The sequence below is a fragment of the Limulus polyphemus genome, unplaced genomic scaffold, assembly GCF_000517525.1.
Source record: "Limulus polyphemus unplaced genomic scaffold, Limulus_polyphemus-2.1.2 Scaffold3847, whole genome shotgun sequence".
In the NCBI taxonomy this organism is placed as follows: domain Eukaryota; kingdom Metazoa; phylum Arthropoda; class Merostomata; order Xiphosura; family Limulidae; genus Limulus; species Limulus polyphemus.
The window spans coordinates 77,362-94,373 of NW_013669457.1; the positions used below are offsets into that span (position 1 = coordinate 77,362).

A 17,012-nucleotide genomic window follows, 5' to 3' on the forward strand; every position below is an offset into this window, starting at 1 on the left:
CTTCTTGAGAAGAATTCTAAGAAGAAAGTATGTTTTATGTATAAATATTTCAGATCTTCATTTCGTCGCTAGCTGTTCACTCGGGCTTTCGGTCCCGGCTAGTGAAAGTGGGTTTTCTCGGGGCACTTCTGTATCACCCCCACACCACGTTCTTAAGCATTGGATTTATAGATCCTAGCCATGGCACTTGGGTCCATTTATCTCCGCCAGGATCTGTAAAGGCCCCTTTGCTTCTTCGGTTGGTTTCAGTATTTTGTCAACAATCGTTCTCTACTTGTTTCTTCTGCAGTAACAACCTGCCTCTGCTATGCCTTCGCCTTCACTTCCGCCCACTTGCCTCAATATTATCACCAGTGCATGTGTGTATATATGTATATTATGTGTGTGTGTGACGGGGATTCGAACCCGCGACCCTCAGATTGCGAGTCGTGTGCCGTAACCACCTGGCTATGCCGGGCTGATAGTTATTTCAAGTGAAAAAATCTAAATGATATTCCGTATTACTGGGATAAAATAGTTTTCTAATTATATTATTCATTATATATATATTGGCAACTGTCATTAAATATGATGAAAAATCTATTTCGTTAATTAAGTTAATCTATCAGTTTAAATTATTTCATGGACTTCATAAAGGTTAAATGTGTTGCACTCTTGGTTTCACTCAGAGCCAAAGCTCTGAGCTACTTATACCGCCCACCGCAAAAAATAATTGTTGTGTATTTCAGTCATGCTAAGAGCTGCTTAACAGTAACAACGGTAAAGTAACATTTTTATTCTTTGAGTTGCGTCACATTTAGAAATGTGATTGATAGTGTGATTAATTCCTAGCAGTTTAGTGTAGAATATCGTGCTTGCGAAATAAAATTTGGCATCAACATTATTCGTGGCTGTTCTCCCGTCATTTTAGAAGTGAATGTTGAGCTATGCCTGCGCAGCTTTTCAAACGGGAAACAGACGAACGCTCGGACAGACACCACAGATCGCAATATATACACGTACGATTACAAGAGAACAATTCAAACTATAACGGTACTTCAGCACGTGAAATTTACAAGCAATTGTCGTAGATGGCGTAACATTGATATATATTTTTTAATTAAATGTTTAAACAATAATGAAAATTATGTTGAAGGTTTATTTTTCTCCTGGGAATTAGATTAATAGAGATAAGATAATAAATATTTGTGTAAAAAAGGCTTTATAATTTTGATTACCAAAGCTTCTGCTATTTTCTTTGTGTTCGGGTTTCTCTACTTGTAATATAACGTCAAACTTGGGGACGGCTAGTGCAGAGATCCCTCGTGTGGTTTTGCTCGAAATCCAACAAACAACCACTTTTGAATATTTTGTTATTATTAGGATTAAAAGTTCGTTGTTTTCCAGGAAGTGAAATAAAATGGGGTTTTGAAATTCTCAAATGTTTTAGTACAATGAAAATAGTTTTATTTAGCTGGCTATGAAATCGAAGTTTTTCAGCATGTTTATGCCGAAGGTTTGATTGTCTTAATCTGCGAGTTTTTGTGTCTTTAATCAGTAGTAAAAAATCTATTCCTCTGATAAGCGGTATATAATTGTATTTCTTATCTTAAAGCATGTACAGGATGGCACGTGCCACTTTTTGTCTTCTGGCTTTACACGCTCTTTGCGCTCTAAATCCACCAGGACATCAGATACTGATAGTTATCAAAGTTGTTAAGTGACCAAGTGTTGAGTTGTTTTGAATAGAATATTGCCCCACCAACATTCAGTATTGTTTGAAGATCCCAAGTGTGCTGTAGGTAACAGATACTGTTTTCCCTATGACGTCAAAGAATAATAACCTTTGTGCTGTTTAGCTTAACTTTTATCGTCTGTTGTAGTCACTACCTGTAGAATCATTTGTTAGATTTTTGGTCCTCGGTGATTGGACCACTTTCAATATACATGCCAAAGCTATTTAAGGTCATGGGATGTACGTCACGAAACAAGCCACTATAAAGACTTGGAATGATAATTATTTGGGTTTATGTACACTTATGCTATTTATTGGGTATGAGCTATAGAATTTCTAATTCGCTATACTCTGCTGATTCCCAAGTTATTTCATCTATAAAAAACGTATTGCCCATTCTCGTACACAGCCTGACCTTAATGCCCCATTGTACTTGCATATGTGGAGTGAAGAATCAAGTTTCTTAAATATTATCTTGGTTCAATTTTTTTTTCATTACATCCCGTGCATATTTTGTTTTTGCTAGGAGGAAAATACCTGTTTTTAAAAAGTTTTTGATGTATGTGATCTTACGGTTCATAGGTCCAGTCACATTTTGTTTCACTCGTTTTTCTCTCAATTCATTGATGACGTCAGTTACAGTTTTCAATCCGCAATGGCTAATCGTTCGATCCTTTTGCTGGTGTTTTTAATTCTCATAACTCCAATAATATTGGTAATTGAAAGGCTGTCGATTACCGTTGGAATGATCTCCAGTATACCAGAGCAACCAGAACAATTGTTTGCTTGTTGTTATTCCAGTAGTGAACAAGTATATACAACTTCAGACATCTCCAAGAGGACCAGTTCGGTCTCAAATGGGAAAAATACACCTACAACATTTTTACCTCCACAAGATTCTTCAAACCCACTGATGGATAATAGGTTAGAGAATAAACTGTCTTCAAAATTTTCGTTTTTGCTCACGTTCACTGCGAAATATAGTAATTGGTTAGATATCTCAAGATTTAGCCTTTGTTCTTCATTTTTTGGGGCGTTAAGGTGGTTTTGCTCTCAAATTAAAAGGCAATTACAATTAAGTACTAAATATGCCCAAATGTCAGGTTACCAACCTACCAATGATAGGATTTGTGCTTCAGGTAATCCAACAGAATTTTGTTCGCCTTCCACTATGGTGGACAGAGCAGGCCTCTTACATTCTCAGTTGTATTCAGTTGAAAGGTCCAAGCATATCTTAGCTTCTTCAGTAAAACCTTCAAAAACAATATTCAACAGTTTTAAGGCATTTCAAAAACGGATCTGGTCGGTAGGTAATGTTTAAATATTAATTTGATTAAATACCTGGAAGAAATGTATTTGTGATTTTTTTTTCGCATTGGTCTGAATGAACTAATATCAAATTTAATTAAACTGTAATTTGGGTATTCATTTGTAAATGATAAAAATTGCATACATAATTTGAATGTTTTTGTTGGTTTTTAATTTTAAGAAAAAATTATATAAATTCAATTTAAATTTATTTACTTTCTATCTTGATTCGAGATATTTTACGAAGAAATCAAATTTTGTTCTGTAATGTGACATTAGATTATTAAAAAAAAATCACACTCAGTGCCTTTTATTTTACACTTAAAATGTACAGAATCAGTATATATGGCTAACATAATTGTATTTATGGCAAAGCTTCTAAGGCTATCTGCAGCCGTCCTTAATTTCTAACTACTGACTAAATTGTCGGTCTCCCAGTTAGCCAGCAGTGAGTTTACGAACTTGCAAAGCTAAAATCCTGGGGCTCAGTTCATCATGGTGGAAAGAGTACAGATAATCCATTATATAGTTTCGTGCTAAAAAACAACAACAAGAAACAATAACAACTGACTAGAGCAGTGTTTATCAACCGGGGTGCTGCAAGGTTTTAGCAAAATATTGTTAAAAAATACATTACTACATCACATATTTGAAAAGTTTTTGTGTACTAAAAGAAAAATGGAGGTTGCCAAATTTGTTGTTGCTGCTACAAGCCACCGTGCTTTATTATATCTCTCTCCCCTTTCTTTCATCTGGAACCTATTGGACCTCTTCCTCCCACCTTGGCTACGCCATTGTTAACTAGACTATAACACGTTAGGAGTGTCGTGGAAAAAAAAACACACACTGAGAAACACTGGACTAGAGTGAAAGCAGACCGTCAGCAGCAATCTACCACCCACAATCTACATTAAGGGATAGTCTATCATTCTTATAACGCATCCTGTTTAAAGTGTGGAGAATATTTGTGGAATCGCAGAGGTTCCGGTTTGGCTAATCTAAACATAAAATATTGGACATTTTTCTTTACTGTTGTATGTGGTCGATCGGGATTCAAAGCTATACAGTTATTCTTGTTAAACCCATAATAAAAAGTAAATTAAAAAAAAAGTAAATAATGATAATAGGATTTAAAAAAATCGTACATAAATAGTATAGAAGAGTTTCTTATACAGTAGTTTTATGTTATATTTTTAATGTTGACATTTGTTTATTAGTTAGAGGGAACTTCGGGTCATAGTGATGATGTTAAATTAGAAATAGAAAGCTCTAAATACTTGATTTCAAGCTTTTCACGTACGTTCAATGGTAGACTGTAAGTACGAGATAGCTGTGAAGATTGTAGAGTTGTTTCTAGTTGACAGAGTGTTTTTAGTGAAGTGTTTGGATCTACATTAGCCATTACACATATTGAGTTGCTTTGTACAAGTAAGTTTATTCTTTATGCTAGCATAGTGCAGTTAGCATTAACTGTAAATATCGTCTAAAAGTTACCACAGTGTCCAAGGTTGTAGAAACGTTACACTTTAAAGAAGGAAATAAACTAAATTATTATCATTTATGGACTGAATTTTGTGTTATTTTCACCGAATAATTTAAGAGAACTTGCCAATGGAAGAACAATGTCACATTATGTTCACAGTAAGCGTGATTTATAATCAAATCACAAATTGCATTGCTGTAGTTCAAAACAACTTAACTAAGGTGATTGCGATGTTAAATTTTCTCAAAGTATTTAATGAAGACAACATGAATTGCCACTTGTGCCTAATACTGTTATATCATTATGTATAGAACACTTCAGAACATATTTTTGCCTGTTTATGTTGTTTACTTAAGACATTTGTAATTTTTCTGGCATGATGCAGTGTTGATGTCACATGGTTTAATTTCTGAAATTTTATTGAAAGTTTAGAAGAATATTTGAAAGTACAAAAATGTTAGTTATTTGAGGGTAGGTTGTTGGAACTGTTTATTGATTATTAAGTCAGCTAATTAGTTGAACACTGTAATTTTTTTCTTTAATGTGTGCTTTTAAAGAAGTATTAGAAATATGAGAAGTATTATATGTACAAAAAATTAATAAGTAATTGGAATCTTTATTATTTATTTGACAATATAGGCCCCATATTAGTTATGTGGAAATTGTGCTAGAAGAAATAAAACACTTTCATTGTCATTAAACAGACTAGGCTTTGGATTCTTCTTTTTACTGAATTATCCAAAAGAACTTGCCAAACAAAATAAACTGCCCAAAAATAGAAACAGTTATAACACTGGTGTCATGCATGTGATTAATTTGGTAAAAATAAAATAGAATCCAGATTGAACTTAAAGACAACATCTTCTTAAAGGAAGAATAAAATTTAATAGAAATGAGATAATGGAAACACCAGAACCTTCTGGTTGGTGTCCAAAAGAACTCGGTTGATTAGTAAAACAATTTATTACAAAGAAATATATTGTAGGACAGTAGGTGTTCCAACTGCCACATAAAATGACATCTTGCCAGGAGTGAAAAGGCTGTAGGAACTGACAGCTTCTCCCAAAGGATGATGGTAAAAGGAAACTGCTATAAATGTGGCAAATCTAAATATTACAGCAAATACTCTAGTGACTCAACAGATGGTAATAAAACAAGGAGATGATACTCTGAGGACAAATGGTGCAGTCAGCAAACCCCCATCTAACATTAGAAAAAAAATCTAAACTTTATTTTGTCACGCTTGCTATTTTTTTATTTACTTTAGTATGCTCAGTAGTACCTTCAGCCTATGCCTGAGGATGAGCTCAAGCAGAATATAGGAATTGCAAAGAGGTAACCAAACACTGAAAAACAGTAATAAATGCACTTAAGAGAACTTGAACATACAAACTCAGAATTTATAGCATTGAAGTAACTAACTGGCTTACTGAATAATTATTCCACACACTTCTCCCACAGTTTTCCAGTTTCCAGTCATTTCCTAAATTTTCAAAAAAATTCCAGACCTTAAATTTTGTGTTCATCACATGACATCAACATTCTCTCTTACAAAACAATAATGCAAACATACAAGTTAATATAAAAGATATACCCCACAATAATACTATATTATTGTAATTCTTTGTAGTGTTTTAAATGTAGGACTATCTTGTCATTATACATCTCTTTCAAAATTGATTGGGGTACTTTTCAACCTTTATAATCTCTTATATTATTTTGAACCAACTTAAAACTTATGTCACTTTTAAGTAAATAATAGAAACCATAAGATAATAAAAAGAAGTTAGTTATTATATTTATTGTTCTGCAAATCTTTTTTGAGCTAAACTTGTAAGATGTTGAAGTTAGTTTACTGAACGGACACAACAGATTAGTGAGCAGTTACTTAACATGTACATATGTTATTAACATTATACCATCTTCACCTGTATTTTGTATGCTAACACATACCTAGTATTTTACCCTTCTTTAATTAGTAAGGTAAATGTTTCAAGTGCTTTTCAAATTTTCACTCATATATGTTTCTAGTTGTGTGTAATCTGAACAATAAAATGGTAGTCAAGGAATGTGACTAAGTCCTTTTTGTTTCAGTTACCTATTTCTCTGGGTTATTCTCCTGTTGTATTACATGTGCTTTCTTGTATAAAAGAACACTGTAGAGTAGAATATGCCATGGAAAGGTGGAAAGCAGTCTTTCCCACTGGCAGCTTAATGATACCTTAAGGTTATACCCTTTGTTATTTTTCTGTTGGAATGACCATCAGTGATGTGGGTACTGAAAGGGATTGTAGTAAAGAACCCATTATATAATGCTACCCTCTCTTACTGTGGTACATATTAACAGATTGATATAATAGCTAGATTGATGTTCAGTCTTTTTCTTGTTTAAATTCTGTCAAAGTAGAATTTAGATTTAAAATGTACTTCATGAACAACACTTCTGTTATCTCTGGAAACTACCTTCAACGTGTGTTTAAGAAGACCATACAAGTGGGTGAATGATGAAGATGTGGTATTTACAGATAAAACTTTAACTTCAGCCTTTCCACTAAAAAAATCATTGCTGGTCACAATAACTAATTACAAATTACATTGAAGGGCAGTTAACTCCTAGCACATACCAAACCTCTTAGTTTCAGTTGAAACCACAAGGGAGAGATGATACAGGAAATTAGAAATTTTCTTCAGTGACTACTGTGGTATGTTATCTTTGCCCAAGGCAGTAATTCAAGTAAGTTTACAACTATCCACATTCTGTTTACAAGGCTATGACTAACCTCAACAAATGTGTGAAAGAATGAAATATTCCTTAATGAATGAATGTGCATGGGGTTGGGTCCAATGAACCAACCCCTTTTGGAGAAGAAATGCTATAATTCTGAATTTGGTATGAAATATGGCAAGCTTTTAGTAAAATGTATGAATCTATTGTGCACAAAAGATCATATGTATTACAAAAGTACTTGATGACATTAGTTTGGCTTAGACTCTGATAATTTGGAGTTTAAAATGATATTCATGTGAAGAATAATAACACTTGTCTATTGTACAGTTTGCATGTTGTACTTTGCATAACCTCTAGAATCATAAAATGTATATTTATAGTATTTTTCATTATCCTTGTATATTATATTAGGTATTTATGCTCCTCTACAACAAAGTGTTGCTAAATCAACAATATAGGGTGAATTGAATAGTTTATAAATTTGACATCAAATATATAAAAGATCAAGGATAAGTTATGGAAGTGTTCAACATGCCACAGTGTCATACAAATAGTAAGATATTAGATAGTTATTGGTATAACAAAAGGAATGGTGCTTATCATAAAGGGGAATTAATGATGAGTGTGATAGAAGAAATATCAGTAAGTGAGGCATCTAAAATATTCTGTCTGAACTAATTTTTTCTTTAAGAAAGAAGAAATTAATTTGTATTTTAGGATTTAAATTTGTATGTAAGAACAAGATTAAGCTTTCTTGTAAGCACAGACTAATTTTGGTAAATCTAATATTTTTGTTTAATCAGCTATTTATATAAATATTTGTAATGAAGTTACTCTATTTGACTTCAATATTGTACCAAATCTGATGGTAATTCTTGAACATATGAGACTGTGATTGCTAATTTTCTTTCTTATATTTCTTATTCTGTATACTATTTTCCAGTTCTTACGAGATGAACTACATTACGAAAATGGTTATGAAAGACAGAAGGGTTTCCATGGTAGTGATAAATACATTAGTGTTGATGAATTATGGAAATCGTGGAAAACATCCCACTGATGTCAATGGTGTATGGTTGTTAGTACCTGTTAAGGCTGAAGGTTCTAATAAAGAGGCTAAAAACCCAAATTAATGAAGTACGATCATCTATAAAAATTTTATCCCTTAAACTACAAACTGAAGAAACACTATGTCTCATATTAAAAAATACAAAATAATCTGCACCTCACCTTCAATGAAAAACTTTGAATGGATAAATCACAATTTTAATAACAATTTCATGGATGATCCTACTTAATTAATTTGAGGTTTTAGCCATTTAATTAGAGCTATTGCAGCATATTCTACAATCCAAGATCCAATCCACATAATGATAACTAATTAATTTGTTTCTTCAATAAGACCTTACTATAGCCACATTTACTTGTGGGCCTCATTTCATAAATATACTTTTCAACATAAACTCCAGAACTACTGTAGGCCCAATACACTAACAACATTTAACAGAAATTCCTTTGATTTATAACAAAACTATCTTACTGATTAGCTGATAGAAGCACTGACTCAATAACAACTTAATCAAACTTTCCTCAATCAACAACTACTCAATAAGTGATTTTTATATTTAAACTGAACTTTCACTTCTACCAAGTACAAGAAATTTCTAGATTCTAGGACTACATTTATGAACTTTCTAGGTGTATCATCATCATCTTCTTGAATAGCAGCTCCCTTTGGCAAAAACTCAATTATAATATTGAAAATATAGCTTAGAACAGAACTTTCAGACTCAGTAGAGCATCTTCAGGTACTAACAACCACACACAGTTGGACTCTGTTGAATCTGAAAGCTAAATTTATCAATAAATGAGCCATGATATTAAATGAGAGTAGTTGAAGAGTGTATTAATTTTTTCTTGCCTCTGAAAACACTTATATGCCACAACCCTCAAACATAGAAAATGGAACTGACAAAAATAACTTTTAAATAGATTGAAATGCATATAAAATATTTTCATAGCCATGTGCCATTTTCAGATAAACTGATTTCTGTGCAAGTATTAGATAGGTCCACTTAATAAAAGAAAGATTGAGCAAGATGGTTGAAGAACAATGATATGCCTGCCTATCACACTTTTTCCCACATGTTTGTTTTAGGCTTGTCCTCAAGTCAACATTTAAACTTAAGCCAAGTAAAGTTTATCTCATGACATGGTCAAGAAGTACGTCAACTTTCCTTTGTTCTTACGAACAGTTACACCTCACATAGATAGCACAACCCTTTAACAAAGAACCACACTCAACTACATAATATTCAATCCCTTTAACTACATTTTAAAATAAAAAAATATTAATTCATTATAATAATAAAAAGAAAATAGACCTTTTACTTACAATTCAACTTCTTGCAAGGAGATTTTAGTCATGATGTAAAAATGTACTATATTGTGCAGGAGGAAAATAAAAGAACTTTTTACTTGTTATTTTAACATCACCTACAATATCTTACTATGAAAAATGGCAAATGAAAACCATTTAATTTAACTTTATGTTTAAAATCCATACACAGTAAAATAAAACTGCCCTTTACAAGTCTTAAATTATAAATATATATGCAAATGAAACATTCAAAGGATTAATAATATTAAAAAAACCCTTTAATTATGAAAATCATACATATAATGACCTTTAAAGAAGAAATACATGAAATACCTTTTAACTTAGGAATGAAATACACAAATATAAATTTTTATATATATGCAAAAACCTTTAACAATGGAAATAGCATATTAAAAAACTTCAACGATGAGTCACTACCTCCCCTTAGAAAGGAGTAGTCTAATACACTATACAAATAGAAAAAAAGTGACAAAACAACAAAAAGTAAACTTTTTTTTTAACACAGATCATCTACCCCTTTAAAAGGGGGTAGTCTAACATGCTCTGCCAAAATACTAAAATATAAAAAACCAAAGATGTTTATGTTTGAAAAGGACATGTAATACAACAGAAGATGATAAAAATATTGCTTAGGTTTGAATACATAAAAAAAAGAAACCCTTTTTTCAATAAAATTATAAATCTTAAATTAAGAAATATTAAATTATTTTAATACTAATTAAAATTTAAACCTACCAACCATAAAAACACAAAATAGTATTAGAAAAATTCTCACCACTTCTTGCTCCCATGTCTTAGAGTGGAGTATGGCGTGTTATAATATATAGATATAAAAGGAAAAGAAGTGCATACAAAACACACGCACACACGTGTATGCAGGTATGTGTGTGTATATATTAGACTTTTAGAGAAAAATCACCTTTAAAACTATGGCAGTAATTTATTTACTTGGCAACATTTCAAGCAAATGCTTTTTTTTCAAGTCAGAAACAAGCCTGTTGGTTAATGAAAATTACAAGAATGTTTTGAAATTAAACAACAGTATTAAAAATTGGTAGAAATATAGAACAACTTTATATAGCAAAGAAAATAAATAACTTAAACATTTTAAGATAATAAAATAAGGGTATTGAAAAAGGTATAAAGAGCTGAACCATTCGTTAATCCCCAAAGGACTTAAACAACCCAATTTAAAAATTATTTCATTTTCAATTGTGGTTCTTTTATTGGTATTGGAGGGGGGCATGACATAAGGCAAGTACTTTAAAGTGCTCAAATGGTCACAGTTGTTACAAACAATACAATAAATTAAACATTTAGGTATGTAGGTGAAATGGCTATTCACAGAATACATTGATCTTGGGCCTCAAACAGATGTTCTATGATCAATGTAAGGGCAAGTGTTGCATCTGCTCCTTTGACAACTGTATGTACCAACTTGAGTAGCAGGTGATAGTTGTATGTTATTTGAAAGTTGACTGTGGATGAGTAAATCTTTAATGTTAATGTCTCGTTTATAAGAAACTACAGGTTTGTTAGGAAATGTGACCGATGGTATTGTCCTGCTGTGATGTGGAAGTTGTCAAACAATATACATGTTGTGTGTTGAATGGGTGAAATGTAAGCATAAGGAGATTGTGTTGATGATCAGTGGAAGTAGGAATGCATTGGTTGAAGCGAGATTGGATGCATGTAGTTGGAAGTTTTGAATTGTCTTCGGTGTTGGTGTTATAATTATGATATGATTTAAGCTAAGCACCTTCTGGAAAGCTAAAGTAGGACATTTATTGTTAGTATGTAGATTATCTTTAGTGTGATGAAGAAGAGAAGTTTCGAAAAATTGGGACATGTTGATTTGCTATTATAATCTTGATCATTACTGTACAGCCTATGCAATCTGGTGAGTTGTGATTTCAGAATGTTTCTCTTGATATATTGAGCATGACTGGAATGAAAATATAAGTAGCTATGTGTGTCCATCAGTTTGTAATGTACAGATGTCGTGATATTGCCATCATCTGTCGCAGAAATATTTATGTCAAGAAATGAAATAGAAGACGTGAAAGGATTGAACAAAATGAACAAAAAGATGGAGTTCATTATTAGTGCATGAAGCTATAACAAAATTAATGTTCCATCTCCTACAAACAGTTGTGTATTAGAGACAGAACATTAATCTAAAAATAAAATTAAGCATAAATATCAAATTATGTGTAGTTTAATTTACAATAAATTATTAATATATCCTTATCTTATAGTTGGTCAAGGTTTCTATCACCATCACTATATCTTGTCTTAGAGACCTTTTTCCAGTTACAAGTTTAGTAGTAGTTATAATGCAATTTACAAAGTTTTACTATAACGGTGTTACTTTCCACCTCCCCTGGTACACTTACAGCCAAGTTTTCATCCATTTCATACTGCACCTTGTACTGAAAAAATGTTAAGAAAATAATTAGAAAATTGTGCTGTTTACTAAAGATTTTAATTGGCATGATTGAAAATATTCTACCACAATGAAATAAAACTGTTAATTTCACCTACTTTTAGACATTTCAATTTAATCCAATCAAAATACTCAATACTCTTACCAAAAACTAATAGGCAAAACAATGTGTCTCTCCATTACTCTTTCCTCTCATCAAAAATTCACTTCCTGCCAAATATTTCAATGCTGAAATTGAAACTCTCTCTCACAAGTATTAATGAAAATATCAGGTGCACTGTATCTTCAAATAATACCTTACAAGTTAGTAATCATAGTTAACATCCAGCGCAAATCCTTTTATTTCTATTCATATAGGGTTTAGTAGTTGTGTTCATTGTGTACTTGATTCATTTACATTATGCAACACTCATGAATGAATTCATGTAATGTTCCTGTGTACATGTGGGGCCATATACAAATATTTATTTAGACACATATGTTACTGTGTACATGTATCTCCATTGCATGTTGTCACATATGCTTCTAGCTTACAATAGAATACCTCCAGCCCCCACATAAATTTCTTATTAACTGTCTCGGGTTACTTTCTGAGCTAATGCTCAGTAACTTTGGTCTAGTAAAGTGCTGACACCTTTGTCTTTTCAGGAATCTGAAAATAATCACAGACAGTATTCAGCTGAATTAACACTTGAGCTAAAATTCTCATAGGTCAGGATTAGTATGCATCCTTTTACTATAGTATATATCAATATACAATCTGATGAAAAACAACTTCTTTACTGCAAATGGAAAAGTTATATGCCTTTCAGGTATACAGGAAAAGATCTAGCAAGGAGTATGAGGTATTCTCTGTGGAAATTACACAATTTAGCACATACCTTTTCTGATGAACATCAGTTGATAGCTTGTAAAGAAAGGATTGACACCCCTTTCAGTAATTAGTTTTTAACCAAATGACTGACCTAGCTCTTGATTATTGAGCAGTAATCATAAAATGTAATGCATACATTGTACCTTACAATACCACCCAACAGCTTGGAAAGCTATTTCAATTCAGTCTTTTTTTTTTTCTTTTCTCAATCTAATGACTGTCATAGCTCTGTGGTGACCAAGAGGAAATCACACACATGTATAAATTGTATGGTGTACATCACAAGGTAGCTTGGAATGTAAGGATTGCTACTTCCTTTCAGTTATTGATCTCTACAACAGTGACTGCCCTAGATTTGTATTATTGGGTTTAATCTCGGCCATATTGATCAGGAGGCCATCATTTGTGACTCAGCCAATTTCTGAAGCTTTCTCTTGCTTCTAAACCCAGCACTTACTCATCTGGCTCACCTTCAAAAGCCATATAAATTCTCTTGACTCTTTCCTCCTTATCCAACTGCTTAATCTAATCAAGCACTGAACCATAGGGACTCAGAATCAGGCATTGCACTGCCTATTCTTGAATCAGTTCATTCCAGAGAGTGGTTTAGACTTCCTTAAACTGCTTTACTGTATCCATAAATGTCAGGGAAGAAATCTGCTTAGCATTACAAGCAGGGAACTGTGAGGTTGTTATAAATCTCTTTCTTGTGGACTGTCAGCCAACACAAGGCTGAGAAATTCTAAATGTTGGGGTACAATGTGGTGGGCATACTTGGGGATATTAGTATTTGGATGAGTGGTTGGCCCCTGCAATAGGATGTAGAACAATGAGTTTGGCTTGGTAGCTCATCCATCAGTTCTCTCAGACCCAAGGTTTCATGTGATACATGGTTGTTTTTGTAGTGTACCTCTTATCTTGAAGGGACTCACCACTACTCCATAAACCATTCTCCTAGACATGACAACTTTCTTGTACAACAGTATCCCACTCTTTTTTGATCATAAGTCATTCTAGTTGTGGAAAAAAAAAAAGTCATTTCCTTTCGCTGAGAAGCCTTTTTAGACTCGGAGCATAATAATTCAAGTAAAGGGCAGTATACAATTCAGCATAAATATCAAACTCCACAATACAAAATCCTTCAGCCAAGGCAAATATTCTCCTTCCTAATCACTCTATGGTATATTCTGGAAAAACCGAGTTAACCTTAGAGTAATAGAATAGATCCATTAATTACAGGAAGTTTGGACAAGATATTATTTATGAAGTAACATTAAATCTCTGAATAACTGAGCAGTAGTGTTAAATGGAAATATGAGTTGTGGCAGAAAGTGAAATACAAAATTTTCAGCCTTTATTGAAACACAAACACAGTGTATGTACTTGTTTTATGGCACAATGGATTCTCACTCCTCCTGGATTCTATCAACTACTTACTCTTTAGTATTCTATTCCAGACTGTTTAAATCTAACTTTCCTTAGTTTGCAAGAAATGTCACATTTACCCAGAGCAACTAGTGCTACCCACGTGACTGTTTATTTTCAATACAGTATAGGTGAGATTGTAATCTCTAGATATTACCTGAAGAACACTGCAGTTGACAAATGTGCAGCATTGCAGCAATATTCACTCCAGGTAGAACAGGTATTATTCACTCGAGACTAACTAAGGCAGATAGAATGAAATCAACTTAATGGCTTTTCTTTGAACATGTTTTATGAAACTTGCACAAGTACAGAACAAAGAATAAATTCTATAATATTATAAGATAGAAATACATGATATATTAATATACCACATTGATAGGAATGGAGGGTAAAAGTATAAATTGTAATCCTTTAGTGTTTTCATATACGTTTTTTTTTCTATTCCAGTTCATAACTGGACAGTAGATGAAATAGTCCAGTGGTTAGTGACTTATGTTGATCTGCCTCAGTATGCTCAGAGTTTTCAAGAAAATAATGTGAATGGAACTGCTTTGCCAAGGTAAATATTTGTTTATCAATAAGGATCTCAAAATGTTGAGCTTTATCTCACATTTTGCTTTACATGATCATTCCCAGCTTGGCCCTGAAGAAGAAAGGTTCACCTTTCCAAAGCTCTCAGGTTACAGGGTATCTTATTTTTGTGTAAAATTGAGTTATTGAATCTACATGTTTTCTAACATCATGAACTTTCCTATGGTATTAGTCTTGTAATAAAAAAAGATATAAAAGTTAACTATTATATTTGTCTCAATCAATTTTAATACAATATATATAAATGGGTAAATGGAAATGTTTAGAATAACTGGCAGGCCACCATGGAAATGCAGAAGTGTTTTGAGTAGCTTTTAAAGTATTGTTATAAGTGGGTCTCATTTCCGGTGCAATACTACCAGAAACGAGAATGGTAGGTATAACGAAGTTAGAGATGCATTGCTAAAAAAAGAAAAATGGTCAATAGAAACTACACTGAGTGCTGATAAAATAAAATAAAAGTGAGATATGAAGATTGCATATAAAGAAATGTGAAACAAATATAATTAAAAATATTACATGGAAATTGTCTTAAATAAATAATAAGTATTAGAAAGATTATGGATGAAAGTTGAGAATTCACACTACATGGACAAAAAATATATTTTTCTGACAGAGAACAAACTATTGATTGGAAATCATTGATTCCAGGATCTTGATTTATTTCACAAGGTTGAACAGTATTTAAAGTTACAGTCCAATAGGCTTCTCTTATCTCTCCATCAGCTTTAGTTTTGAAATCGGTTTCATTGCCAATGAGAGTTACATTGTTAATAGAATGAACAGGCTGATTGAAATGTTGAGCAATAGGAAGGTCTTTTTTTTTGGTATTAATATTTATGTTTGTTGAAATGCTCTCTAAGAGTTGTTTGGGTCTGTCCTACATACTGGCGAATACATTTTTTACACTGTATGAGGTAAATGACATTTTGTGTTGTACATGTAATTTCTTTAGACATTTTAAAATGTTTATGGTCATATTTATTGGAAAAAGAGTCAGTAGTTTTTATAAACTTGCTGGTTAGACAAGTTTTATTGCATCTTCTTTAATATTTTCTAAGTCAGTCATACATAATATAGGATAATAAATTTAATTCAAATAAAACTAATAATAATAGATAATTGGTTAAAAAGTAAGCAAATAATATTTTGTATTATTAAGCCTTACCCTAATTCTGATTTGTAAATGACTTAAATTGATACCAATTAAACTTCACTTGTTCATTTGACTTTACATCATTGTTGTTCAAGCAATTGATGATGTAAATAGTGTCAAAACCAATGCTATATTTGTCATTTCCAATATGGCCTGATGAGCCCTAGTATTGAGTGAAAGGCATCATTAGCACTGTATAAGGCTGATATGGTGTTTTTAACATGTTCTTCTTTGTTTTCACTCATACATTCTTAGAAATGATAAAAAAAAATTAAATACATAGCTATGCAGCTTTAATCTCACAAAATCAAATACTTTTAAGTTTTTATAATAAATAAAACTTGTATTATTAAAAAATTAGGGTATGAAATTTTAAAAGAATACTTTAATACGATGATTTTTTTTTTTTTTGCATTTTAGGATGGCAGCGAATGATGTAAACTTCCTAACATCTGTTTTAGGTATAAATGATGCTATTCATAGACAGAAATTGGCACTAAAAGCAATGGATATAGTTCTTTTTGGACCACCAAAATGTAAGGATTATTTTTCTTTATTAACCTTCTCTTTGAACATTTTTCTTTCTGCCATTTTGACTATTAAGGTGTTAGTTACTTGTGCCTGAAGCGATTTTCTGTTTGGAGCATGTTCATAAAATTGAACTTTTGATGGGCATATTGGAACAGCTATATTGAATTAATTACTAGCGTCGCCCCTTGTGCTGGGAAACGAGGAATTGAGCGTGGTGGATCACTTCACTTACTTGGGAAGTTGCGTGAAATAGATGCGAGAATCTCGAAGGCCAGAGCAACCTTCCATGACTTGAGACATCTTTGGCGTCTCAAAGGGATTTCTCTTAAACTTAAGGGACGGGTGTACAGGA

General features: G+C 32.3%; 1 protein-coding gene across 4 annotated transcripts in view; it reads left to right on the top strand.

The window, feature by feature from the left end:
* The window catches only part of LOC106470153 (stromal interaction molecule homolog), a 45,135-nt gene that overhangs the window by 16,875 nt on the left and 11,248 nt on the right, over nt 1–17,012 (top strand). For 2 of the 4 annotated variants that reach the window (XM_022398733.1, XM_022398731.1), the window contains exons 3-5: nt 8,177–8,289; nt 14,828–14,941; nt 16,550–16,665. In XM_022398733.1, the coding sequence (XP_022254441.1) occupies nt 8,177–8,289; nt 14,828–14,941; nt 16,550–16,665 (343 nt within the window). Of the gene's footprint in view, nt 1–2,795; nt 3,021–8,176; nt 8,294–14,827; nt 14,942–16,549; nt 16,666–17,012 lie in introns of those variants that run through there. The other 2 variants (XM_022398730.1, XM_022398734.1) reach the window with 2 other exon arrangements.